Raw genomic sequence first — 26,223 nt, 5'->3', positions numbered from 1 at the left:
TGGAGGTACGGCGGTTCGAGGTTTCTGTAGTTCTAACCCGACGTTTTGCCCCTCTGCGGTCTGCGGAGGGGGAACGTCTCGGGCGTCTCGGCGAGGAGTCCGAGGAGGATGGGATGCGGCGAGGGTTGCGCACCTTTCCTCGAGGTTGTTCGGTGTGAGGCTCAGGCTGGTCTGGCACATTCGAGGTCGAGGCCGATTGAAACTGGGCCATTGCAGCGGACAGCTCCGACGTGATCATCGCTCGGAGTAGGTCCTGGAAGACGGGCACGGACAGCATCGAAGGCATGTCCACTGCCTCGGTGCGCTCCACCGGGGGCGACCTCGTATTAGAGTATTCCCGTGTGGTGGAGGCACGGCCCGAAGGCTTGGAGGGCTTAGACGGGGCTGTAAGCATGGGGCTTCCGCCATGCGTCGCCGCTGTCCCCGAGGTTGGCTTCTTCGCTGTTACAGAACCTGAAGAGGGAAGAGGGGACTTACCCGGAGCCGAGGCTTTTTGTTGTCCCGAGGACTTCGGGGTCGAGTCTCGAGGCGATGCTGAGGTTTCCGGGGCCGAGGTCAAGGCCGGGGCCGGGGCCGACCTCGAGGCCGAGGTGGAGGGTTGGTCCGGGGTGAAGAGATCCGCCATGCGGGCTTTTCTTCGTCGGAGGGCCCGGTTTTGGAAAATAGCGCACTGGGGGCAGGAGTCGGTTGGATGAGCCGCCCCCAGACAGAGGATGCACCGGCGATGCGGATCTGTGAGAGAAAGAAGCCGCTCGCACCGGGTGCACTTTTTAAATCCGGTCAGAGGCCGGGACATTAAATCGAAAGTAGCCGCGGGTCGATTAGCCACGCGGCCACGGGGACCCGGAAGCCTCCGGGTCGTCGAAAACGAAGCAGGAATCAAGTAAAGGAGTAAAGAATTCACGCACAGCGACTTAATCGTGAAAAAAACAAGAAAAAATCGCGGTGCTAGAAGGCAGTTGGGGCAGAGCCTGAAAAACACGTCTTCTAGGCTCGCGGAAAAATTTTGAACTGGAGACCACGAGGGGATGCACCCCCTAGTGGAGCAGGAAGGCACGCATGCGTGGAGCAGCAGAGCAAACTTAAATCTTCAATCAAGTTTGCTTGAAAATGCTTCCGCATCGGGGCTCCGTAGATGACGTCACCCACATGTGAGAATATCATGCCTGCTTGTCCTGGGATAAAGGTAATTACCGGTATGTCTTAGAAAAATACTTTATACACTTGAATATAAACCGAGGCAATCTTTTTTTCTCCCAAAAAGGGAGAAAAAAAAAGTTTGACTTCAGTATAAACCTAGTGTTTATATTCAAGTAAACCAGTGGTGAACAAGGGCAGGAGCAATCTCTCCTTGTCTTGCCCCGGCCAGCTCTGCGCTCCCTGCCCCCTCCCTGAGCCTGTCTTGAGAACTGGTGGTCCAGCAGTGGGACTGGACAGAAGTGACCCCTACCGTGTCCTGTCTCAATCAGCTCTGCGCCCCGACCCCTCGTCAAACTGTTGCAGGCCTCCACTGTGCCTGCCTTGAGCCCTGATGGTCCAATGGTGAATCGGGACAGGAGTGACCCCTCCTGTCTCCTGTCCCAGCCAGCTCTTCTCACCTCCCTCCTGTCTCCCAAGCCCTGCAAAGGCCTACCTTGCATGCCCTGATGGTCCAGCAGTGGACTGGGGCAGGAGCGATCCTCCTACATCCTGCCCCGTGCAGAGCTGCAAAAGAAAATCACTGCTGCAAGTTCCTGCTGCAATCTCTTCATCTGGCAGGGATGCCCAGATGAAGAGATCCACTGCCTGAGTTCCCTCTCCATGTTGCCTCAGCAATGAGGAAGTTGATGGTGTGTTTTAGCTGCTGACACGGCCAATATCATGCATGCTCAGGTCATGAACTAAGGATGAACTGACTTATGCTGCTGACTTCTTCTGTGCAGGCTGCATGGAGAGGAGCTCAAGCAATCCTGCAATAGGTGTGTCATTCTGGACTAGAGAGTTGCGCGGGGACAGAAATCCTGCCCGTCCCCACCAGAATCCCTTCCGTCCCCACCCGTGCCCGTGAGGAATCCTCTCCATCCCCACAAGGAATCTCCTTTGTCCCTGTCTGTCTCTCCATAAAAGTTATCTGTCCCCATATAAAGCAACAATTACTTCTGACAGTTTTGATTTTATTTTAAGTCTTAGGGCTCCTTTTACTAAGGTGCGCTAGTGTTTTTAGCGCGTGCTGTCCCCGCGCTACACGTGAAAACTAATATCAGCTCAATGGTGGCGTTAGCGTCTAGTGCACGTGGCAATGCAGCGCGCTAAGCGCATACTAAAACCACTAGCACAGCTTAGTAAAAGGAGCCCTTAGTTTATTAAAGCCAACAATAAAATACAATGTAAACAAATAACAGTGAACAGAAATAAGAGATGCATACATCACCAGAAAGAATTAGAATAGAAATTAGGTCATGTAATATAAATATGACCCAGGGGTGGAGAAAGGGCAGAGTTGGACCAAAACAAGAACACACAGTTACATTTGAAATTTGTGAGTAGGCTATATTACAAAGCTGTATATAGCAACAACCAAAACACTTCATAAAAGCAAAAACTCAACAAAAAAACTTCTCAAAAGGCTCAGCATTAAACAGAAAATCAGATCATTGAAAGAAGTTAGAAAAAAATTATTTTGTGAAGCTTTCTGAAAAAAATGAAGTGCTTTTTAAAACTCATCATTGGATTCATATGGTTATTGAAAATTTGGATAGGATGATCATACTGTCCCTGGAGATATTCATTAGAGTTCCTTCGATTACTGATAGTCCTGTTATATTTAGAAGCGTGTTTTTGCATCTATAAAGATCTGTATTTGGTTGTTTTATATCACTAATACTGGATTTTTAATTTATTAGGCATAACATATGCACCTAATTTGCCACATGTTTCTCATAAAATTCATCTGCAGATGATAATTTTAAGAAAAGACTTTCAAGCAAGATTCTTGCACTTACCTGTATATGTGGCTTCATTTGTTTCCATGTTACAGAATGTATAATTCCTTGATTGAGATAATTTAGTGCCTGCTGAAGAACACGTGAGGCAATATATTGTTTCTGCCTGTACTGGTCTAGTATCTTCAACAATACCTGCAAAAATAATAAAATAAACAACAGTATGCAAAGTAAGACACAACTGCTAAATACTCATTGACTCTACCAAAATGGAACATCTTTTGGACTACTCTCAGCTGGATTATCTCAATCCCTATATTTCCTTATGTGGAATGCTATATGGATTCCACATAGAATGGAAAGTGAATTTATTAGCTAATGATAAACTGTTGAAATTGTAATTCATCCTTTGGTACTCTACAACATATGAGTTTTGAATGTATTAAAATTCAACCATTTAGGATAGAAATCTGGAAAACTATCAAAGAGATTACTAATTGCACAACTGAGATAAATTTTGAGATCATAATTTTGCGTTCTTTGCATCCTTGCTTTGAAAACTATCTGTAAACCTAAACTGATTGATAAACTAATTGCAGCAGGTATACAACATATTCTAAAAAATTGGAAATCTGCTCAATTTCTAGACTATGCTTTCTGGTGGAATTCAGTTTGCCTCTACAAACGACATGAACACTATGCTGCAGAAAACAGAAATCCATTTCCTCATCCTATCAACACTCTCTATGGTCTTCTATTGATATATACTTGCACAAAGACCACACGGTAATATAATGTAATAATGTTACTGTTAAATGACTAAATAGTGTATTTGGGTTTGAATGAAAATTATTTCTGATATATAGTTTATCGTACTATTCATTTTACAATTTGTATTATCCTACTATATATTATATGATACTGTTGTACTGTATTATGCCTGTTCTTTTTTGTATTTTCTAAACAAGTTCTAACAAATAAATTGAACTTAAAATTGCCACCAGCATCACCACTTCTAGTTATTACAGCTTTGTCATTCTTACAGAGGAATTGTATGGGTTAAAGCAATTACTCTATACATGTGACCTAAAGGAACAATTTCCTTAGCTGAATTAGTAAGGGGTCCTGGGAAGTTTGATCTGGCCATGCATTTCACTCTCCTTACTAATACTTCATTGCAACAAATTTTCACTATGTGATGTTATTATGAATAGTTGCCAACAATTCCACATATATACAGTAATGAGTTGGACTGATTCCGCTCCTTAAGTAAAAAAAAAAAAAATTACTATGCCAGGCCAGCCCAGACCAGTTTTTGTTTATTCAGTCTTTTGCTATACAGCCTTTCAATACAAGAGGTACATCTGAAGAAGTAAGGAAACACAGCATTTTTATATACCTGTGTTTGTTTTAGATGGGAGAAGGACATCAAAAAATAATTCAGGAAACAATTATTCAACTAAAGGGTCAAAGCTTTGAGATAGTGCCAAATTTGAAAATCTTGGGAATAACTTTGGATCGTAGCTTAACTTTTAAGGAAGCATACAGACTTGTTAATTTAAAAAAGCTATGCAATATTGTGGAAATTGAGAAACATTAAGAAGTTTTTTGATATGGAGTCCTTTCGGTTGCTGGTTCAGTCTACTGTATTATCTACTTTGGACTATTGTAATATTGTTTATTAAGACTCCGATTAGTTCAGAATGCTGCGGAGGCATTACTTATGTTCTTATGTTAAGAAATATGATCATGTTAGTCCTTTTTATGTCAGACTGCACTGGCTACCATTTGGGGCCAGAGTGTTTTTTAAGTTTGGGTGTATTTGTTATAAGGCACTTTTTGGATTATTACCCTCTTATTTGGTATCTTACTTAAAACTGTTGTATTCAATAAAATGTACCAGAAATTCAGATATGTTTATCTTCCCTACCCCAAGGGCCTGTCGTTATAAGACTTTTTTGGACAGGACATTGGAGTATCAGGCAGGGAATATGAATTCCTGGATGAGCCCATTGACTGCTCAAGCCTACTCTTATTTCACATTTAGGAAATTATTAAAAACTTACTTATTTGATAAACAAGAATGTTGATTTTTATTATTTATGATGGTGTTTTTATATTCAATTATTTTTAACTTGTGTTTTAATCGATAGCAATGTATTGAAATTGTATTTTAACCAATGCTGTTGTATGTAGTAGTGTATTTTTGAAATTGTATATTCTGCTGAAATGTCTCTGTTTTTTTGTTGTGAGCCACCTAGAACTGTCGGTGGGGCGGTATACAAGAATATAAATTATTATTATTATTGTGAGCCCACCAGGACTGATAGGGAAAATACTTGAAGTACCTCTATGTAAACTGTTTTGATTGTGGTTGTAAAACTACAAAAAGGTGGTACAGCTGGTTTTAAGAAAGGTTTGGACAAGTTCCTGGAGGAAAAGTCCATAGTCTTATTGAGAAAGACATGGGGGAAGCCACTGCTTGTCCTAGATCGGTAGCATGGAATATTACTACTCCTTGGGTTTTGGCCAGGTACTAGTGAACTGGATTGGCCACCGTGAGAATGGGCTACTAGGCTTGATGGAACATTGGTCTGACCCAGTAAGGTTATTCTTATGTTCTTATACAAGTCTCAATCCCTTTCCCTCTCTTTCAAGGGTGTGGACAAAGATACTGAAATGATTACAAGCAAGGGTTGGAATTTGCCACAGTAACATGGTAAGAGTCAAAAGTCCACAGATTCCACAAAACCAGTAAAACACAATGCATTTTTAGAGAGGGTGCTGCTCTTTGTGACCCTCAGTCAAACACCACATACTCTTTATAAGAACATAAGAATGGCCATACTCTCTGTAGGTGTCTTTCGGCAGTTCCACTGTTGCTGGTGATTTTCCACGGCCTCCCTGTATGCCTCCTCTGTGAACTTCTCCAGCTCTCGGACTTCTTCCTTGATAGTGTCCTCTGTCTTGTTCTCTGCTTCCTCTGTCTGGATGTTCTCTGCATCTGTCTCCCTCCTCCGCTGCTTGAAGTGCCTCCAGTTTCAGTATTCTACTGAAGAGACAGTCTGACTTGTCTCTTCAGGCTCTCCAGTTCTCCGTATCGAGTGCATAGGACCCAAAGTGGTGAACTGGATTAGAAACTGGCTGTCAGACAGATGCCAGAGGGTGGTGGTTAATGGAAGTCACTCGGAGGAAGGAAAGGTGAGTAGTGGAGACCCTCAGGGCTCTGTGCTAGGGCCAATCCTGTTCAAAATGTTTGTGAGTGACATTGCTGAAGGGTTAGAAGGAAAGGTTTGCCTTTTTGCTGATGATACCAAGATTTGTAACAGAGTAGATATTGAGGAGGGAGTGGAAAACATGAAAAAGGATCTACAAAAGTTAGAGGAATGGTCTAATATCTGGCAACTAAAATTCAATGCAAAGAAATGCAGAGTAATACATTTGGGGATTAATAATCAGAAGGAGCCGTATATGCTGGGAGGTGAGGCTGATATGCACGGATGAGGAGAGGAACCTTGGGGTGATAGTGTCCGAAGATCTAAAGGTGAAAAAACAGTGCGACAAGGCGGTGGCTGCTGCCAGAAGGATGCTGGGCTGTATAAAGAGAGCCGTAACCAGTAGAAGAATGAAGGTGTTGATGCCCCTGTACAGGTCATTGGCAAGACCCTGCTTTGAGTATGGTGTTCAGTTTTTGAGACCGTATCTGGTGAAGGACACAAAAATGCTTGAAGCGGTCCAGAGGAGGGCAATGAAAATGATAGGAGGTTTGCGCCAGAAGACATCCAAGGAATATGTATACCTTAAAGGAGGGACAGGGGAGATATGATTCTTGAAAGGTATTAATGTAGAACAAAATATTTTCCAGAGAAAGGAAAATGGTAAAACCAGAGAACATAATTTGAGGTTGAGGGGTGGTAGACTCAAGAGCAATGTAAGGAAGCCTTTCTCTGTCTCCACAGGGCTTACAATCTAAGATTGTACTTGAAACTATATAAGGTTAGGTGACTCGCCCAAGGTCAAAAGAAGCTGCAATGAGATTTGAACATTGTCCTCTCTGCTTCTCACCCCACAGCTTGGTTGACAAGTATTTATTGCAGTCCATTTTCCTGCCTTCTCCCCTTCTCCTATCTAGCTGTGTTTTATTTTATGCTGGAAACCGATTTATAGCATCTCTATGGATTGATGATTTATAAATTTGTTAAATGAAGTAAATAGAAATCCTCAGTCAGGAACCACAGATTCCAGTAAAGTACTCATTAAAGAAAATGACAAGGGAACAAATTTTTTCCCATCCCCACAGGAACTCAATTTCCCCATCCCTACCCCGTGAGCTTTGTTGCTATACCTGTTCCTACCCCATTCCTGTAACCTCTGCCTTAACTGTACAAGCCTTGAACACATATGATTTTAAAGTGTTTGAGGCTTTTACAGATGAAGACAGAGCTTGCAGGAATAGGGCAGGGGCAGGAAATGAACTCACCGGGATGGGATGAGAAAATGAGTTCCCACAGAGACGGAGAAAAATTTGTTCCCGTGTCATTCTCTAGTACTCATACTTCACGTGTACTTAACTTTAATTTTTTATAGTTAACATCAGATTTTAAAATATACATTTTACTTTTTTCAAATACTATTAACAAAATTAAATTTCTGTTCCTTTTTAATGTCAAAAGAAGAAACTTACAAAGATAAAATCACTCAGATCCCATTAGACCCAAAAATTTGAAATAGTTCCAAAAATGCTATATTTAAGACTCACCAACTTTTGAATTCTCTAAGTCTGGTAAATATTTAACAATACCTGCATAATATAGCAGGCAAGACCAGTAAACACCTTTGATGTTGTAACCAGTTATTCTTGATTTTAATAGAGCTACCCATATAAGCTTTGAGTGGAGCCACTCCACACTCTTTACTGCTAGTCACATCTGAGTATGATGAACTCTGCATAACTTATGGCCATCTCTAAGAAAACTTAAACTAGCTAATGAATTTCATAGTAACACACCTTTGAAGGAAGTTTGAACACTTTTCAATAATGATATTTTTTCTTCATATATCATGCAGAGCTGAATTAAAGTAACCCTTGGCTCCTGATATAGATTAATTACATAAAAGACACATTAAAAGGATTTTAAATGTCAAGAGTGTAGAAACTAGTTTAATGAACTCACATTATCTTTTGTATCCTACCATGTCTACAGGTTCCATGTGAACCTGTAAGGCTAAAATGACACTTCATATTTGAAGGAAAGAGACTTCTAGAAAAACAAACAAACCCAACCCCATTTAAATCCTCTCTCCCATCTCAATTTAACGAGGGAAATAATGTGCTCTTCCTTACAGACATAACCTTTCCCTGGCAAAAGTAAAAACTGTTACCTGCTGAATCCCAACAGCGTATGTTTTCAAAAAAAACTCTGAAAAATCAAAATATTCCTTAGTCACATTTCCTGGGCTTCCGTACCTGCAAAACAATATTTAACAGTTAAGGTTTATACCTGAAGGTTTAAAAAAAAAAAAAGTCTTTGTTTTTGAAACCGTGAGCTCTCAAAATTAGGTGCCAAAAAATAAAAGCAGCGCTGAATAATATCTTTTCTAGTAGACATGAGTTACCAGTAGGTCTGTTATTCTGGATGAGCGGGTTATATCTCAGTGTTTGCGAGCCTCGCAGAAAGAATCCATTCCAGTTCTTTAATCCCTTCTACTTCACAGAGGGCTCTGCTGCCCCCTACAGTTAGTTCCAAAGCAGGCAATAGCTCCTTCTAGAAAAAGATGTGAAGTAGGTGTACAGGAAAACTCTGTTCTGCTCTGAAATTATAACAAACTTAATAAACATTGATTAATCAAAACAGCAAAACAAACATGCCAAACAGAAATATTAATGGAACTCATATAATACCCCAAAGTGTCCTAGCAAAAGATAACTTCATACCTTTAAGGTCTGACTAGCATTCAATTTGCAGATTTGGATAAGAACATTCTGAGCGAGACAGCACTTATCTATTAGAAACTACATTATGCATTACAAGTCTTAAATCAATTTCAAATGTGCAGGATGATAGAGCATAAATTTCTGAACACATCAGATATTATGAAGCAGTAGGAATTAGAAATATTGCTGTGATCCAGCAAGAAAGAAAGACTAGTAGGTGATGCAAAACTTTTGCACAGCTCTGTATGTTAATCTTTTTTTTCTAGTGAAACAGGTGCATCATTCTAGATGAAAGGAACGTACAAAAGCAGTACCAGAAAACTAGGACAGGACCACTACACCAGCATGTAACACTGAGGACCCAAAGGCAGAGTTCTTCCTTGCCACCACATTCACCCTGTAAAACTTGGGAAATGTATGAAAAGTAGACCACAAGTCACCACCTTACAAATCTCCTCAGGGGACTCTGCCCAAGCTTCTCTCCCACAAAGAAGCCACACTTCTAGTCAAATGCGCCTTTTCAGAAACAGGTGACTGTTTCCCACAAGCAATATATGCTGACGAAATGGCCCTATGGATCCATCTGGCAATTGTGCCCTTGAAAGCAATGGTCAGATAGCCTGAACTCATTTTTGACCTCAAGATATCGGAGAAGTACCCATTTAACATCCAACTTCTTCTTGGAATCTGTGGACTGGAATGCTGGCAATCTGACTTCCTAATTGACATGGAACACAAACCACCCTAGGCAAAAAGGAAGGAACCGTGCACAAAGAGACACCAGCTTCAGTAAATTTAAGGTAAGGCTCTCCGCAAGAGCATGTAACGCAGAGAACCTTCTCGCTGAGGCAATGGTCACCAGAAAAACCATTTTGACCGTCAAATCCATCAAGGACGTGTCATTCAGCGGCTCATATGGAGCTTAGCTGAGCCCCTGCAAAACCACATTAAAATCCAAAGAAGGGAATGGAGGCTTTACTGGGGGCCCGATATGCAGTGCTCCCTTTAAGAATCTGGCTATATCCGGAAGAGATGCAAGCATAGATTTGTGGTCTTGAGCCCTAAAGAAAGGAAATCCTGCTACTTGAACTCTAAAGGATGCTAACGTAAGGCCCATGTCAAGGCTGGCTTGGAGGAAACCTAACTATAGAGACCGGAACCGAGAATAGCTCCTCATTTTCCTAAAAGTACCAGTACTGGAAAGTTTCCCAAAACTTTGCATAGGCAGAGACCTATGTTAGCTTTTAGATCCGAGTAGAGTAGCAATGACTGCCTCCAAGTAACCCTTTAATGTTAACACCTCACACTCAAGAGCCATGCCATAAGAGAAAAGTGATCCGGATCTTTTACGACCAATGGACCTTGAGAAAGGAGGTATGGTGGCACTTGTAGCCTGAGACCGGGACCTGTCTGAAGACACACTACATCTACATACCATGGTCTGCAGGTATCTGGAGCCATGAGAATGACTTCTCCTTGATAGCTTGTGATCCAGTGGAGGAAACTTCCTATTATGGGCCATGATATGGCCCAGATACTAGAAATCAATTCCACTGTTTAATATACACATAGGAAAAAGAAAAGACAATTGTTTGGCTCAGAGGTACCAGAAAGCACAGTTACTTACCGTAACAGGTGTTATCCAGGGACAGCAGGCAGATATTCTCACATGTGGGTGACGTCATCTACGGAGCCCCAGCGCGGACAGCTTTTCAAGCAAACTTGATTGAAGTTTCAAGTTTGCTACACTGCACCACGCATGTGCATGCCTTCTTGCCCACTAGAGGGCGCATCCCACCTCGTGGTCCTCAGTTCCTTAACTAGCAAAGAAGCCATCCCCGGGGAGGCGGGCGGGTTGTGAGAATATCTGCCTGCTGTCCCTGGATAACACCTGTTACGGTAAGTAACTGTGCTTTATCCCAGGACAAGCAGGCAGCATATTCTCACATGTGGGTGACCTCCAAGCCAACCAAAAAAGGGCAGGTGGGAGGATGGCAATTTAGGAAAACAGGTTCCGTAACACCGACTGGCCAAACCGGCCGTCGCTTCTGGACAAAGCATCCAGACAGTAGTGGGAGGTGAACGTATGAACCGAAGACCAAGTGGCAGCTTTACATATGTCCTCCACAGGAGTAGATCGGAGGAAAGCAATCAGAAATACCACCTTCCAAGTAAGAAATTTCAGGAGAGACTTGTCGATAGGCTCAAAGGGAGGTTTCATCAGTTGAGCTAAGACAACATTCAAATCCCAAACCACGGGAGGAGGTTTCAGAGGAGGACAAACATTGACTAGAAACGAGTCACCAGAGGATGAAGCGAAAGAGAACGTCCTTCCAAGTGACGATGGAAAGCAGAAATGGCACTGAGATGCACCCGAATGGATGTCGTCTTCAGGCCCGAATTAGACAGATGCAACAAGTAGTCCAGCACCGAAGACACCGGGACCGAATCCGGATCCAGGTGACGCGAGGAACACCAGGAGGAAAACCTGGTCCATTTCTGGGAATAACAAAGCCTGGTCGAGACCTTGCGCGAGGCTTCCAAAACTTCCCTCATCGACTGAGAAACAGGAACCGAAGTCAAGGGGAAAGGAACCAAGCGGTCAGGTGTAACGACTGAAGATTGGGATGCAACAGCGAACCCCGACTCTGAGATAGCAGAGAGGGAAACACAGGCAGAAGCAGAGGCTCCCTGACACTGAGTTGAAGAAGCAGGGAGAACCAGTGTTGACGAGGCCACCGAGGCGCAATGAGAATCATAGTGGCTCTGGATGATTTGAGACGAACCAACGTCCTCAAAATCAGAGGAAAAGGAGGAAACGCATAAAGGAACCTCCCTCCCCAGTCGAGAAGAAAGGCATCTGCTTCGAGACGGTCCAGGGAGTACATCTGAGAACAATACAGGGGTAGTTTGTGAGTCTCCGGAGAGGCAAACAGATCCACCTGCGGAGTCCCCCAGCGGTCGAAGACCTCGCGCAGGACTCTGGAGTTGAGTGACCACTCGTGCGGCTGGAGAAGCCGACTGAGTTTGTCTGCCAAGCAGTTCCGTTCTCCCTGGATATAGACCGCCTGTAGGAAGATGTTCTGGGAGATCGCCCATTCCCAAAGGCGCAGTGCTTCCCGGCAAAGGGACCAAGAGCCCGTCCCACCTTGCTTGTTCACATAATACATGGCCACCTGGTTGTCCATTCGCACGAGGACCACCTGATCGCGGAGTAGGTGGCAGAATGCTCGAGCCGCCAGAAAGATGGCACGAAGCTCCAACACATTGATGTGACAGCGTCGGTCCTCCGCCGACCACAGGCCCTGGGTCCGCAGACCGTCGAGGTGGGCCCCCCACGCGTACTCCGAGGAGTCCGTGGTCAGAACTTTGCGATGTGGAGGGACGAGAAAGAGCAAACCCCCGGAAAGATTCGAAGAGTCAGTCCACCAACGGAGCGATCGTCTCAAAGAAGGAGTCACCGCTATGAGACAAGAGACAGGATCGCAATCCTGGCGCCACTGAGAGGCCAGAGTCCACTGAAGAATTCTCAGGTGCAGTCTGGCAAACGGAGTGACATGGACCGTAGACGCCATGTGGCCCAGAAGCATCATCATGCGCTGAGCCGACACAACAGGTAGCCGAGAAACCAGACGACCCAACCGAACCAAAGCCTCCAAACGAGGAGGAGGGAGGAACGAACGGAGGCGAACAGTGTCCAGCACTGCGCCTATAAACTGAAGTGATTGGGTCGGGCACAACTGTGACTTGGGAAAGTTCACTTCGAACCCCAGTCGTTGAAGGAAGATGATAGACTGTAAGGTCGCTGAGATAACCCCCTCCCTGGTCGGGGCCTTGATCAGCCAATCGTCCAGGTAGGGGAAGACCTGAAGCCCCCGAGACCTCAGGGCTGCAGCGACTACCACCATACACTTCGTGAAGACTCGAGGGGACGAAGCCAGGCCGAAGGGGAGGACCAGGTACTGTAGGTGTAGCTCGCCCACCTGGAACCGTAAGAATTTGCGGAAGGCGGGATGCACCGGAACATGGGTATACGCTTCCTTCAGGTCCAGGGAGCACATCCAGTCCCCTTCCTCCAAGAGAGGATACAATACCGGGAGCGACAACATACGGAACTTCTCCCGGACCAGGAACTTGTTGAGCTTTCTGAGGTCTAGAATGGGGCGCAAGTCCCCGGTCTTTTTTGGGACCAAAAAGTAACGGGAGTAAAACCCCCGCCCCCACTGATCGGGGGGTACAGGTTCCACCGCCCGAAGCCTCAACAAGGCCCTGGCCTCTGCCATGAGGATGGGGAGCTGGGTCCGATTGTATGGGCAAGCCCCCGGTGACTGTTCCGGCGGCGCAGACCAGAAGTTGAGAGAATAGCCCTCGGAGACGGTCCGGAGCACCCAAGCGTCGGATGTTATCTCGGTCCAAGCTGCATAAAAGGACCGGAGTCGACCCCCTATGGGAAGGGGGTCCGGTGCGATCGCGGAGGGGGGCCGGCCCCATCCGCATAGCCCGTCAAAAGGACGGCGCTGGCTTGGACGGACCCTGCGCCGGAGGTTTGGTTTGTCCCCCTCTTCCCTGTTGAGGTGGACGTCGTGGCGGAGGCCTAGAAAAGGCCGGCGTCAACTTCTGAGGGTAACGCCTCGGAGGAGGCCGGAAGGGTTTCTGTGGCGTGGCCCGAGATTTCGGACGGACCAAAGAGGCCAACGAGCGCTCCTGCTCCGACAACCGTTTGGTCGCCGCCTCTAGGGATTCATCAAATAATTCGGATCCCACGCAAGGTAAATCCGCTAGGCGTTCCTGCAGGTTTGAATCCATATCGAGAGTGCGTAGCCACGCTAGCCGGCGCATAGCCACAGCAAATGCCGACACCCTCGAGACAAGCTCAAACGCGTCGTACACAGCGTGAAACAGGTACAGGCGCAATAGAGACAGGTTGGACATAAACCTGGCAAACCCTTCCCTATGGGAATCCGGCAGGACCTCGCGATAATTGGGAGCAAAGCTTCTGTCTGTGTGCCTCTGGAAGATAGACACGGCCATCCGCTGTGTTGAACGAGACACCTAGATATTCTAGGGACTGTGTTGGAGTCAAATGACTCTTTTGGATATTTACTATTCAACCCAGTCTCTACAGCACTCAGATCTTCTGAGACACCGCTTGCTGTCCTTCGGTGAATGATATGGCCCTGATCAGCCAATCATCAAAATATGGATTGAACCTGTAAGCCCAGCTTTTGCAGGTGGGCACTTGGTGAAAGTGTGAGGCATAGTCACCAGACCAAAGGGAAGGGCCAAGAGCTGGTAATAGTTTGCCAGAACATGAAACCTGAGGAACTTTCTGTGGTCTGGGAATATGGGAATAGGTCAGATCCAGAGAGGCTAAGAACTCCTCCCAGAGATACCACCGCTATGACAGAATGAACTGTCTCCATATCCAATAACCTTCTCACTGTGGCTTCAAGCCTGACTGCTTTTTCTGGTTGCCCCACAGGGGAATCCAGGAAGCAGTCCATTAAGGGCTGGGAAAATTCCAGTTTGTAACCACTATGGATGATTTCCAGAACCCAACGGTCCTAGCCAGCACAAAGTCTGATAGCTGTAGCCCCTATCTTGAGGGGAACTACTCCAGACTAGTGATGTCCGATTCAGAGAAAATTTTTAAATTTGCTTTGGCCTATTGAATTGATTTTTTAATTCGATTTGCTTTTCTCTGCCAATAGGATGTTCTTTTTCAAATATCCTAGCAGGTTTATTTTGTAGCTTCTTCTCCCACCCTACCTCACTTTACCCTCTCCAACCTCACGCCGGCATTGTGGTGTAAACAAAATAAACAAATATAAAATACTTTTCTTCTCTCTGTTAGGTCCTAGCTCATGCTCGCTGTCTAACACCAGCTCTGGTATGATACACATTTCAAATCTGACATTGTAATCACAACATAGAAAATAAAATTGTTTTTTTCTACCTTTTGTGGTCTGGTCATTGTATTATTCACATCATGTTGGTCCCAGGTTCTGGTTTCTGTTTGTCTTCTGTTAACTCGCTCGCCAGGGTCACCTGCTCATTTGACATTTTCTTCTTTCTCTGTGCTTACCATCCATCTTCCATCTCTGTACCTTCCCTTTCATTGCCATATTCAACATTTCTGTTTCTTTCCCATTGTCTACCATCTCTCTCTGCCTTGTGCCCTAGTTCAAACCTCTCTATTCCCCTCCATGCAGCATTTCTCCCTTCCTCCCCTCTATTATCATGTGCAACATTTCTTTCTCCCTCCATGCACCATCTCTTCCTGCCCTCTACCCTATGTCCAACATTTTTCTCTCTCTCCATGCATGTCTCCCTCCCCTCCAACATTTTCATGATTTTTCCCTCTCACCCTTTTTACCTCTTCATTGCATCTCTCCCTTCATCTGCTGCAGCCCATATCCAACAATTCTTCCCCTCTCTTCCTCGTGCAGCAGCTTTCCTTCTCTTCCTTCTATCCTCCTGTGCAGAAGCCTTCCATCTCTCCCTCCCATCCCCCTGAGCAACCCTCCCATCCCCCCTCTACAGCAGCTTTCCATACCTCTTATTCCCCTGTGCAGCACTTCCTGACCGAAACCACCCCTCCCCCAAAACATGAGACCTGACATACATTTGTGCCTTCTAAAGCAGCAGCTACAGTGGTAGAGGCAGGCTGGCAGACGCAGTGCTCTCAACAGGCTGTTCACGCCCTGCCCTACCAGGGCTTCCCTCTGATGCATCAGTGACATCATCAGTGACATGGCAGAGGGAAGGCCTTGGAGGGACAGGCCATGAGCAGCCTGTTTAGAGCACTGCCGCTGCTGGCTGGTCACTGCTGCTGCTGCTTTAGGAGGCCCAGAATGACAGGCACAGGTCAAAGGAGGCTGCTATGGTTGATTTGATTCCTAAGGCCAAAGTCTAGAACAGCCGCTTGAGAAGAACATTTACCCTGTGGTCCTGCATATCCTAGTTTGGTAGGGAAGTGTGCTTTGTAACCTGTGCTACCAAAGAATCCACCTTGGGCTGAAGGAACAGCTGGTGAAATGCTGGTGCCATCAGATACAGCTGAGCCATAGACCTGACAACTTTAAGGGACCATTCCACAGCATCCCAATACTCCATGACTAAGTCATTAATATCAAGAAGTCAGGGAAACATGGAATACTGGCTCTCACTCCACTCATAATAGAGTAGAGGGCACCTGTTGGGAGTCCAAGTATAGCTCCCAAAACAAATCAGAAATGAGGTCCAACAGAGCTAAGGGTTTGAATAACCGAAGAACCATGGGATCATCCCCAGATCGAGAGCCACCACAGGGTCTAAAGTGCACGACTGCAACCCTGCATCTGGACAGGGAGGGTGTGTCGTGAGACAGTAATTTTATTTATTTATTTTATTTATTTATATACCACTTATATCCTAAGTGGTTTACATTCAGGTACTTTATCATATTTTCCTATCTGTCCCGGTGGGCTCAAACTCTATCTAGTGTACCTGGGGCAAAGAGGGGATTAAGTGACTTGCCCATGGTCACAAGGAGCAGTGAGGGCATAGTAAGTGACCCATCATTGTAGGAATCTCTCTCAGAGTAGTGTTTTTCAATGCAAGGCCCGGGAGTCAATGGTGACCCCTGAAGGCCTTTGTGGCGGCCCTCGTCATCCTTTTGGCTTTTTTTTCTTTGCCTCTCTACCCAAGCTCATGGGAGAAAATGGTGCCTGCTTGAAGGACAAGGTATTTCTCAACAGATGAAGAGAATGCATTTAAAATGCCTACCTCCCAGAGGATACTCTCAAGAAAAAATCTGAAGACGGGCTGGTAGAGTAGATTTCATTGACACACTAATCAGCAGTGTCACAGCTATGCATGGGAAGATATTTGGCAGTTCTCGTTCAGCTCATTTGGGTCTAAAGTGGCCCTGACTTAAAAATTACTAAAGACCACTGACCTAGAGCCTGGTCAGCTACAGCCAGCGAGGTAGACGCACCCTGGGAGCCTCTGCCCCCTCGAGCGCTGTCAGAGACTTTCCCTTGGAAGGTTGCCTGTCCTGAAAAAATCTCCACATTAAATTAACAAATCCTGAAGAAAAAGCCAAACTAAGAAGTACTGAGTCTCCAGTAGAGGACTTCAGCTTGCGTCTCTTGCACTCCATGGCCTCTGCGCCCCTGTGCTTAGGACTGCAATTCCAGGACCCAGAAAGTAAAATTGCCCCATCCAATGGGCTTCCCATCCAGTCTTCGGCCCTAGAGAGCAAAGGGGAGGCTAATCTGGTTATTCCTAAACTCCCTCCCTCCTTTCAAGTGCTGCGTGGCACAAGGCAACCATCCAGTGCAAACCTGGCATGAAGTAGGGTCAAAAGAGTCTGAGGACTCTATCCCTGCCAGTTTTGAGGCAAAAAATGCAATTTGGAGCTCCTGATGAATTTTGAAAAATAAACCCCCAAAAACCCAGGAAATTCAAGATGGCACACCAGCAGCATTTTGGTGCAAAAAGCAAGCCTGAAAAAATACAAACAAAATGAAAAAAAAACCTATCGATTTTAGAGGTGGGAGAACATCAGGGAACAGGCAAACACCTCCAAAAGCAACGCTTGCAGAAACTCCCCCCCCCCCAAAGAGAGTTTCTTCAGAGGCCTTACTCACTGTGACCTGTGATGGCAGTGTACTGCAGCCTGCCTCAGCTTTAAAAGGAGCTGGATCTGGGAGAAGAAATCACTGCTTCAAATAGAATGTTCTTCCAGTGCTGAATCTTCAGGCTGCCAATCTGACAGGTATCTGACTAAGCCTCCAACCCCTGTGGACCGTGGACACACATAAAAGTATAGGGGCAGGCAAAATTTATCCGGCACCCTGCGAGACCCCCCTAAGCCCCCTACGGATGTTAACAGTCTGCACTCAAACCTCTGCAAGCAGTAGGTGAGCAATACTACCAGAGGATAGCTCCAAGCTCCAAAAAGGCATCTGCTGGCTGGCTAACAGGTACAAGGGATTGGCCTGTCACCTGCAGAGCTCAGTCTACTTCTCCTCCATGCAGGCAGAGTTGGACCCTTGACTAGGGGAGCTCTTAGCACCGAAAGATGAAATAAATACAAAAAAAATGAAGAAAAATAAAGAAATAAGCAGAGCAGAAAAGAAACACTCCTTTAGGCTCGCGTTCAGAAGGAGAAAACTGTAGGGGGCAGTAGAGCCTTTTGTGAAGTAGGAGGGATTCAAAAACTGGAGTGGAGTCCTTTTTCAAGGTGCATGAGCATTGGTATATAACCCGCTTACCCAGAATGACACACCTATTGCACTAGCACAGGTGTTCCAGGATTGGCACCCTTTATACAATATCACATAACACCGGGATCCATGCTCAGTACTGGGCATGAGAAGTTACACCACCTGAAACCAGATGTAAATTCTAGTACACAAATTTGGCATGGATTTGCACTATTTTGTAACACTGTGCACATTTTAAAGGGGCACAACTGACCCACCCATGCTCCTCCCAAGACCACACCCTTTTTTCAGATCCACACGGAAACACTTAGGTGCTATTATATAAATGGACATGCTTGCTTTCACACAGATCTCCTCCTTTTCGGGACTTTGCATCCAAACACTTTTCCTTGCTGAAAATCTGGCACAAAAGTAGCACCATATACAGAATACCCCTGTGTAAGTATGTCAGTCTGTACATAGTAACATAGTAAATGTTGGCAGGTTGACAGAGAAAGATCTGCACGATCCATCCAGTCTGCCCAATAAGGTGGCCAGCATCATACCTGCCACTCTGCATAAGTTCCACTTCATCATGATCAAGCACTGGCATACTCAGGAGCTAATTTTCAAAGCACTTAGACACACAAATTATCATAGGTTTCTTTAGTACTTTGTGTGTCTAAGTGTTTTGAAAATATACCTCTTAATCTCTCCCCCCTCCCTACCATTTCTAGGGCACAGCCCATATTAATCTACCTGATCCACAGAAGTCTGACTAGAATTGATCTTACTTCAAAACTTCTGAAACAGACATGGGGAAGCCACTGTTTGCCTTGGCATTGATAGTATGAAATGTTGCTTCTATTTGGGTTTTTGCCAGGTACTTGTGACCTGGATCAGCCACTATTGGAAACAGAATACTGGACTAGATGAACTATTGGTATGACCCAGTATGGTTATTCTTGGTTTATTAGGTCATTTAAGTTTTACTTTAATTGGATTTAACAGGGATCCTGTACTATATTTTATAACATTGTAAATCTCTCCAGATCCCATTTTTTTGGAGGAGAAGCAGTAAAGCACAAATGAAATGAAACATATTATATGAGTATCTAAGTATACATTACATTAGTGTTTATGGATTGCTAATATGCCCCAGGAGTTCAATGCAATTTAGAAGTTAGAAGAGTCTGGCAATGTCCAGGATTTGCATTATTTAATTAAGGTTCATGGCATAGATATCTTGGTTTGAGTAGGCGTATGATTATGATAGGTGGTTTGGAGAGAAGACTGGCCATATCAGGTGTTGTAATCTTGGCATTACGGGTTCTGGTACGAGTGTCACTTTCCTGGTTTGTGGGGTGATGGGTATGTAGAGAGCTTGATCATCTATCAGAGAAGTGGTTTGTGTCTTGATTGGTTTTTGTTGGTCATAGCCTATTTGAGTGTGTGTGTGGGGGGGATAGGGGGTTGGGGGGGTGATGTAAGATATTTTCCAAATAGATAGGTTTTCAGGCCTTTACGAAAGTTTTAGTAGGACAGGTGTTCCTTAATTGTGCTGGTAAAGGATTCCACTATTTTGATGCCAGATATGGAAAGGCTGAAGAGTGAATAGTTTTTTATTTGATTCCTCTACGATTTGGGAATCTTATTCTCATATGTACTACTTTACAATGGTTCGCACTGTCATGAACTATAATGTACTGTTAAGCTCTATTAGTTACCACAATGTTAAACCAAACTCACACCAAAAACAATTGGTGAGAGCTTTAAACTCTTAAGCCCAAAGGCACTGGGAATAATTTCAAGCCAGGAGAAAAAAGACCAAGAAGCCCTTCAAACCCCCCAGAACAACAGACTTCAAAAGTAATCAATAACGAAAAAATCAAAACTTAAATTGAACCAAAAATGCTAAGAAAATTTCAACTTAGCTGAGTCCCATCAAGTTCGTTTCACCACTCTATCTCCATCCTACAGAGCCCCATTTCGGAATCATCATCAGGAGTAGGGATGGAAAAATACTGGAGAGACGAAAGGATGGTAGCCAGTCCATTTAATAAAGACAGGAGGCAATAATTACTGCTAACAACAGCTTGGCACAATCACACTGGAACTGGGAGCTCTCACCAATTGTTTTTGGTATAATTTTTTCTCTTTGGTGGACATTTTGGTTTTCTGAAGCCATACCAAACTCATAACATTACCACCCCATTCTGTATGAAGTCTTGTCCTGTCATATCCTATTAAGCACTGTCATGTTTTTTGACTACTGTCATACTCCCCCTATTTATTGTCCTATCATGTCATGACCTAAAATGTACTGTCATGTTCTACACATTACTATACCCTACTCTACTTTATTATATAAACCCTATTATGTCTTATAATGTATATACCCTGTTATGATTTATTATGTATGTAAACTTGTAACCCATTCTGATCTCTTCTGGGAGGACGGGATATAAATCCAAATAAATAAATATGGTTGCTGATCAAGTTGTATTTGCCATTGGATGGTATTTCTATTAAATTCAACATATAGTCTAGTGTTTCACCATGGAAAATTAAAAAGATCAATGTACATAATTTAAAAATGCACCTTTCTTCGAAGCCAGTGTAGTATCATTTTGTTATATTTAGTTGCTGAGAAAATAAGTCTGGCTGCTACATTTTGAATGGTTTGTAGCGGGGGAGGAGGGGTGTCGTATATTTTCTTTGCATCCTACATAAAGAATATTGCAATAACCAAGATCTGAAGGTTTTCTTTATCTGAGCTTAATAGCCTGAAAGCTCCTGAATGTGTTGGTGACGATTGGCAGATCTGGGGGGTAGGGAGATGAATAGTGAATGTTAACAGGTGATGGTCAGAGAGGGGAAGGGTGGTATTGCAGAATTTAGTGGTTGAGTTGGAGGATAGAATTAGGTCTAGGCAGTGTCCTTTCTAGTGTATAGGGGTGGTGGAGCACAGCAAGAGATTGTATGAAGATGTTAGGGCAAGGAACTTAAGAGTTGAAGGAGTCAGAGGGGTCATCGACATAGATATTGAAGTCACTGAGGATGAGGGGGATGACCGCTCGAGAAAGAAGGACAGCCAGGAGTCAAAGCTGGTGAGGAAGGAAGAGTGTAAAAAGACAGGTGGAATGGACATCAAAGGAGGAAGAGCATTGAGATGGTGGTGGGAAAATCTGCAAGAGGGTGAGAGTAGTAGCCCCACGCCTACCTCCTTGACAAACCAGGCGAGGCATATGGGAGAAAAGGGCAGCAGCTAAGGTACAGTAATCAGGACAGATCCAGGTCTCTGTTAGTGCAGAGATCGAGAGATGAAGAGATCATGTATGTATAACGTGACCATTTATTTTTTTCATCAAAATGGGACATCTATTAATTGTCAGTCCCGCTCCCAAATCCCGCCCTATCCCCGCTCCCAATTTCTTCCATTCATTTTTCATGTACACATAATATCTTATTAATTCATAATGGTAACCATAAAATAAAAAATAAAAAACACAAAGCACACTATACGCAGAGAAAAAGTTAATTATTTATATCTGGGGGGTTTTCAAAGATGTCAAGGCAGAGGACTTTAGAATGTGCAATGTCACCTCAGTAACTATAGAAAAATAGACAAATATAGGTCAAAAAATAGACAGCAGATATAAATTCTCAAAACTGACACATTCTGATCACTAATAAATGAACCACCTGTGACTCCCCTGCACTACAGGGACCAGAGGGGGTTAAGCCCAGCATTCCTGCCCCAACCCTTATGTGTCCTGCAGGACAGACACTCCTCAGCCAGCCATCCAGTGCAAATCTGGCATGAATCAGGGGTAAAACAGCCCAAGGAATTCATCAAGATGTTTTTGAGGTAGATAGAAACGTTTATATGTCATCATTAGGTGCCTAATTGCCCCAGCTGGGGATAAAAATTATTTTACGGTCATTATTCCATTTGCTACCTCTCTTTCTGAAGTTATTCCTAAGGCAATAGAAGTATTAGGTCTGATGGAGCAATGGATGACTGAATTTAGACTGAAGCTTAATTCAGAAAAAAATGAAATTTTTTGTAGCTTCACCGCGCCCATTTGATACTAAAACATCATTGTGTATCAATAAATTCAACTATCCTATTCAATCTATAATTATGTTTTTGGGAATAATACTGGACCAGGGCTTGACTATGAAGGACCAGGTGGACTCTTTGGTTAGAAAGGGTTTTTTTACTCTTTGGAAGCTTTGGTCCGTTAGGGTGTATTTTGATGCTTCATCATTTAGAGTTTTGGTACAGTCTCTCATATTAAGTCAGCTTGATTTCAGCAATATTGCTTATTTAGCAATTTCCCAGAACTTGCAACGATTGCAAATAGTGCAAAATGCGGCGGTCAGATTGATTTTTAGGTTGAAGAAATATAACCAGATGGGCAGACTTGATGGATGGGCCATTTGTCTTTTATCTGCCATCATGTTTCTATATAAATAGCTTATCTGAGTGATTCTAACTTGTCAACAGTAATCCCTTTGGAATTTTATTCCTAATTATCTTCGTGAAGAATTATCTCTGCTTCATTTTAAAACAAAGCTGAAAATATTTTTGTTCAAAGATGCATTCGATACTTAATTGCCCTTATAAGGACTACACAGACGCCAACAGCAGAAGGCATCATCTTTTTTTTCCCGGCTATTTTCTCCCTAATTGTACTCTTTTCTTAAAATATTGTAGTTCCTATCCTTTTTTCCATTTGTTCCCGTTTGTCTATGTCTGAGTATGTTACGCATATTTTAATTGTCAAATGCAAACCCTATCTTTGTCACAAACTGTATTTTTATTGTACACCGCTCAGAAGACTGATTGAGTGGTATAAAAATTTTTTAATAAACTTGAAACTTCTCTAGATGATACAATTTCAGGTTACATTTAAAAAGAGAAACACTCAACAACTCTTGGGTAAAACTGAAGATTACCATACAATGTTAGAAAGAAACAACTTCATTGTATACCGCCTTTTTGTAGTTATAGAACCACACTCAAAGCAGTTTACATACAGATACTTCAAGCATTTTCCCTATCTATTCTGGTGGGCTCACTATCTAATGCACCTGGGGTAGTGGAGGATTAAGTGACTTGCCCACAATCTCAGGGTGCTGAGGCTATAACTCTAACCACTATGCCACACTCTCCTCCATAATGCACACTCATTCTTTTAATCAAATTCTAAATGTATATGCTCTTGCTCTCTCTCAACTTCAATTTGTTCCTAAAAGAACATAAGAACATAAGCAATGCCTCTGCTGGGTCAGACCTGAGGTCCATCGTGCCCAGCAGTCCGCTCACGCGGCGGCCCAACAGGTCCAGGACCTGTGCAGTAATCCTCTATCTATACCCCTCTATCCCCTTTTCCAGCAGGAAATTGTTCAATCCTTTCTTGAACCCCAGAACCATACTCTGCCCTATTATGCTCTCTGGAAGCGCATTCCAGGTGTCCACCACACGTTGGGTAAAGAAGAACTTCCTAGCATTCATTTTGAATCTGGCCCCTTTCAATTTTTCCGAATGCCTTCTTGTTCTTTTATTATTCAAAAGTTTGAAGAATCTGTTCCTCTCTACTCTCTCTATGGTGCTGTAACAAGGGCAGGATTAATCCTCCGAGGGCCCCTAGGCACACAACTACACTGGGCCCCCTAGCTGCGCCCATGCCCTACCCATGTCCCGTCCCATTTATTTACCCATTTTCTTATTTACTTCATTTCCACTTGTATTTCTTTTATTATAAAATTCAAAACAAACAACAAAGATTACCATACCAGTGCCAGTGTACAGTTTTAGTTCTATGCAAGCCCCAAACATCTCTGAACAAATTCCCCCCTTCCTTCCTTTCCCACCTACTTGCCCAGGACTTTAACTTAGAACCCTTTACAAATGTATATAAAAGTGTTCAAATGCATTGTACAGCAGTAATACTATCCGAAACATAAGTCTACATTAATAACAAAGTTTGCAACTCCTCTCAACTGCCTCATTCTATGTCAACCAACTTTAACCCAAACAACCAAATCTGTAACTCCTCTGGTACGTTCCACTCCATATATGTTAATTTGTAACAAAACAACAAGGCAAGTGGTCTACCAAAGAATCCAACGTGGAACAAAAGAAGATTGGCAGACAATAAGGAGATTCACATCATGTTTATTTTTCAAGGTGCTCCCAGGAACCATGCCTGTTGCATTTCATCAAACAAGGCTGGTCAACGTTTCTGCGACCCCACCTCTCCAGCAGAACATTGGCTACCTATCAGGAAACGCTATCAGGAAAACTCTAGTAATTGCCCACAAAAGATTCTACAACATAACCCCTACATATATAGCTTCCGAACTACACCAGTACACCCCCAATCGCCCCTATGCTCAACCGCGGAAAGATGACTGTGCATCCCCCAAGGAAAATCCCTCCAGATGGAAACGGCCCGGAAACGCTCATACAGTCATTTCATCCCCCAGCTCTGGAACCAGTTGCCTAATCAGATAAAATCCCAGAACTCACTGATGAAATTCTGGAGAGCAGTGAAGACCATACTCTTCAAAGAGCAGCGAAGACAATACTTTCAGCTGATCTGCGAAAAGTAGTAAAGACCATTCTTTTCATCCAAACAGACTCTGACAGACTACCCCCCTTTTCTGTAACCTGCCTTTGTACCCCTATATTTAATGGCCAACCTCTAACTTAGTCTCTGTGAAATTTCAACAATTTTTCCCATCGTACCCTCTTCCCTAAGACCTGTCATGTCCCGGCTTTTGTATAATGTGAATGTATAATGTAACCCATTCTGAGCTTCGGGAAGGAAGGGCTAAAAATCAAAATAAATAAAACCATGTCTTTCATACACACAGGACACAGAACCACCCTCACCTATTAAGGAATAAGTAATCACAAACTAAGCCCCCCCCCCCCCCCTTTTTTTTTTTTTTTACAAAAGCACAGAAGAGGTTTTTAGCGCTGGCTGGCGGACTAAATGTTCTGCGCTGTTCTGATAATCATAAGAATTCTATGACCATCAGAGCAGTGCAGAGCAGTGCAGAGCAGAGGAACGGTACAGTTTAGGGGTGAAGAAACAGTGGTGCATATCCCCCAATACTGAACAAAATATAAAGATAGCAGATGTAAATTTGAAAAAAGAGAAATAACAAATCACTTTACAAATTAACAAATAAAAATAAAACAAAAAAATGGAAAATAAAATAATACCATTTTATTGGACAAATACATTTTTTAATTAGCTTTCAGAGGTCAAAACCTCTTTCCTTAGGTCAGTAAAGTATACTGCTGTCACAATATCCTGTCCTGACCTGAGGAAGAATTTGGCCTCTGAAATAATCAAAAATGTATAAAAATTAGTCCAATAAAAGGATCACTATTTCAATTTCTAGATATTTATCAACACAGAACATAAGAACATAAGCAGTGCCTCCGCCGGGTCAGACCATAGGTCCATCCCGCCCAGCAGTCCGCTCCCGCGGCGGCCCGAACAGGTCACGGCCTGTCTACAGTCACCAGAAGGGGCCCCCTTGCCACCTTGGTTTCCCATTGAGTCCTATCTTCCCATCGAAGTCCTAACCCTCCGGTCTTGCACATCCACGACCTGGTTGGATTTCTATACTTATTTCCTGTTTAGCTTTCTATACCTGTGTTACATCCCAGAACCTCTCTCAGTATCCCACGATCCCCCTATCCCTCAGGAATCCGTCCAATCCCTGTTTGAACCCTTGTACCGTACTCTGCCTTATCACTTCCTCCGGTATCGCATTCCAAGTGTCCACGACCCTTTGGGTGAAAAAAAACTTCCTTGCATTTGTTCTGAACCTATCTCCCTTCAGTTTCTCCGAATGCCCCCTCGTGCCTGTTGACCCCTTCAGCCTGAAGAATCTGTCCCTATCCACCCTCTCTATGCCCCTCATGATCTTGAAGGTCTCTATCATATCTCCCCTGAGCCTCCTCTTTTCCAGAGAGAAGAGCCCCAGCCTATCCAACCTCTCGGCGTATGGGCAGTGTTCCAGCCCTCTTACCAGTTTCGTTGCTCTCCTTTGGACTCTCTCAAGTACCGCCATGTCCTTCTTGAGGTACGGCGACCAATATTGAACGCAGTATTCCAGATGCGGACGCACCATCGCTCGATACAAT

The 26,223-nt window shown here is 43.9% G+C and overlaps 1 protein-coding gene across 6 annotated transcripts in view; it reads right to left on the bottom strand.

Moving 5' to 3' along the window:
* IPO8 (importin 8) overlaps nt 1-26,223 on the bottom strand; it is a 441,493-nt gene that overhangs the window by 266,132 nt on the left and 149,138 nt on the right. For all 6 annotated transcript variants that reach the window (XM_033950674.1, XM_033950671.1, XM_033950672.1 and 3 more), the window contains exons 8-9: nt 8,304-8,388; nt 2,982-3,116 (exon numbers count right to left, since the gene is read on the bottom strand). In XM_033950674.1, coding sequence (XP_033806565.1) covers nt 2,982-3,116; nt 8,304-8,388 — 220 coding nt within the window. The remainder of the gene's footprint in view (nt 1-2,981; nt 3,117-8,303; nt 8,389-26,223) is intronic.

The sequence above is a fragment of the Geotrypetes seraphini genome, chromosome 7 (assembly GCF_902459505.1).
Source record: "Geotrypetes seraphini chromosome 7, aGeoSer1.1, whole genome shotgun sequence".
Lineage (NCBI taxonomy): Eukaryota > Metazoa > Chordata > Amphibia > Gymnophiona > Dermophiidae > Geotrypetes > Geotrypetes seraphini.
Note: the sequence above shows the minus strand (reverse complement) of the source record. Positions and strands in the feature narration are given on the sequence as shown.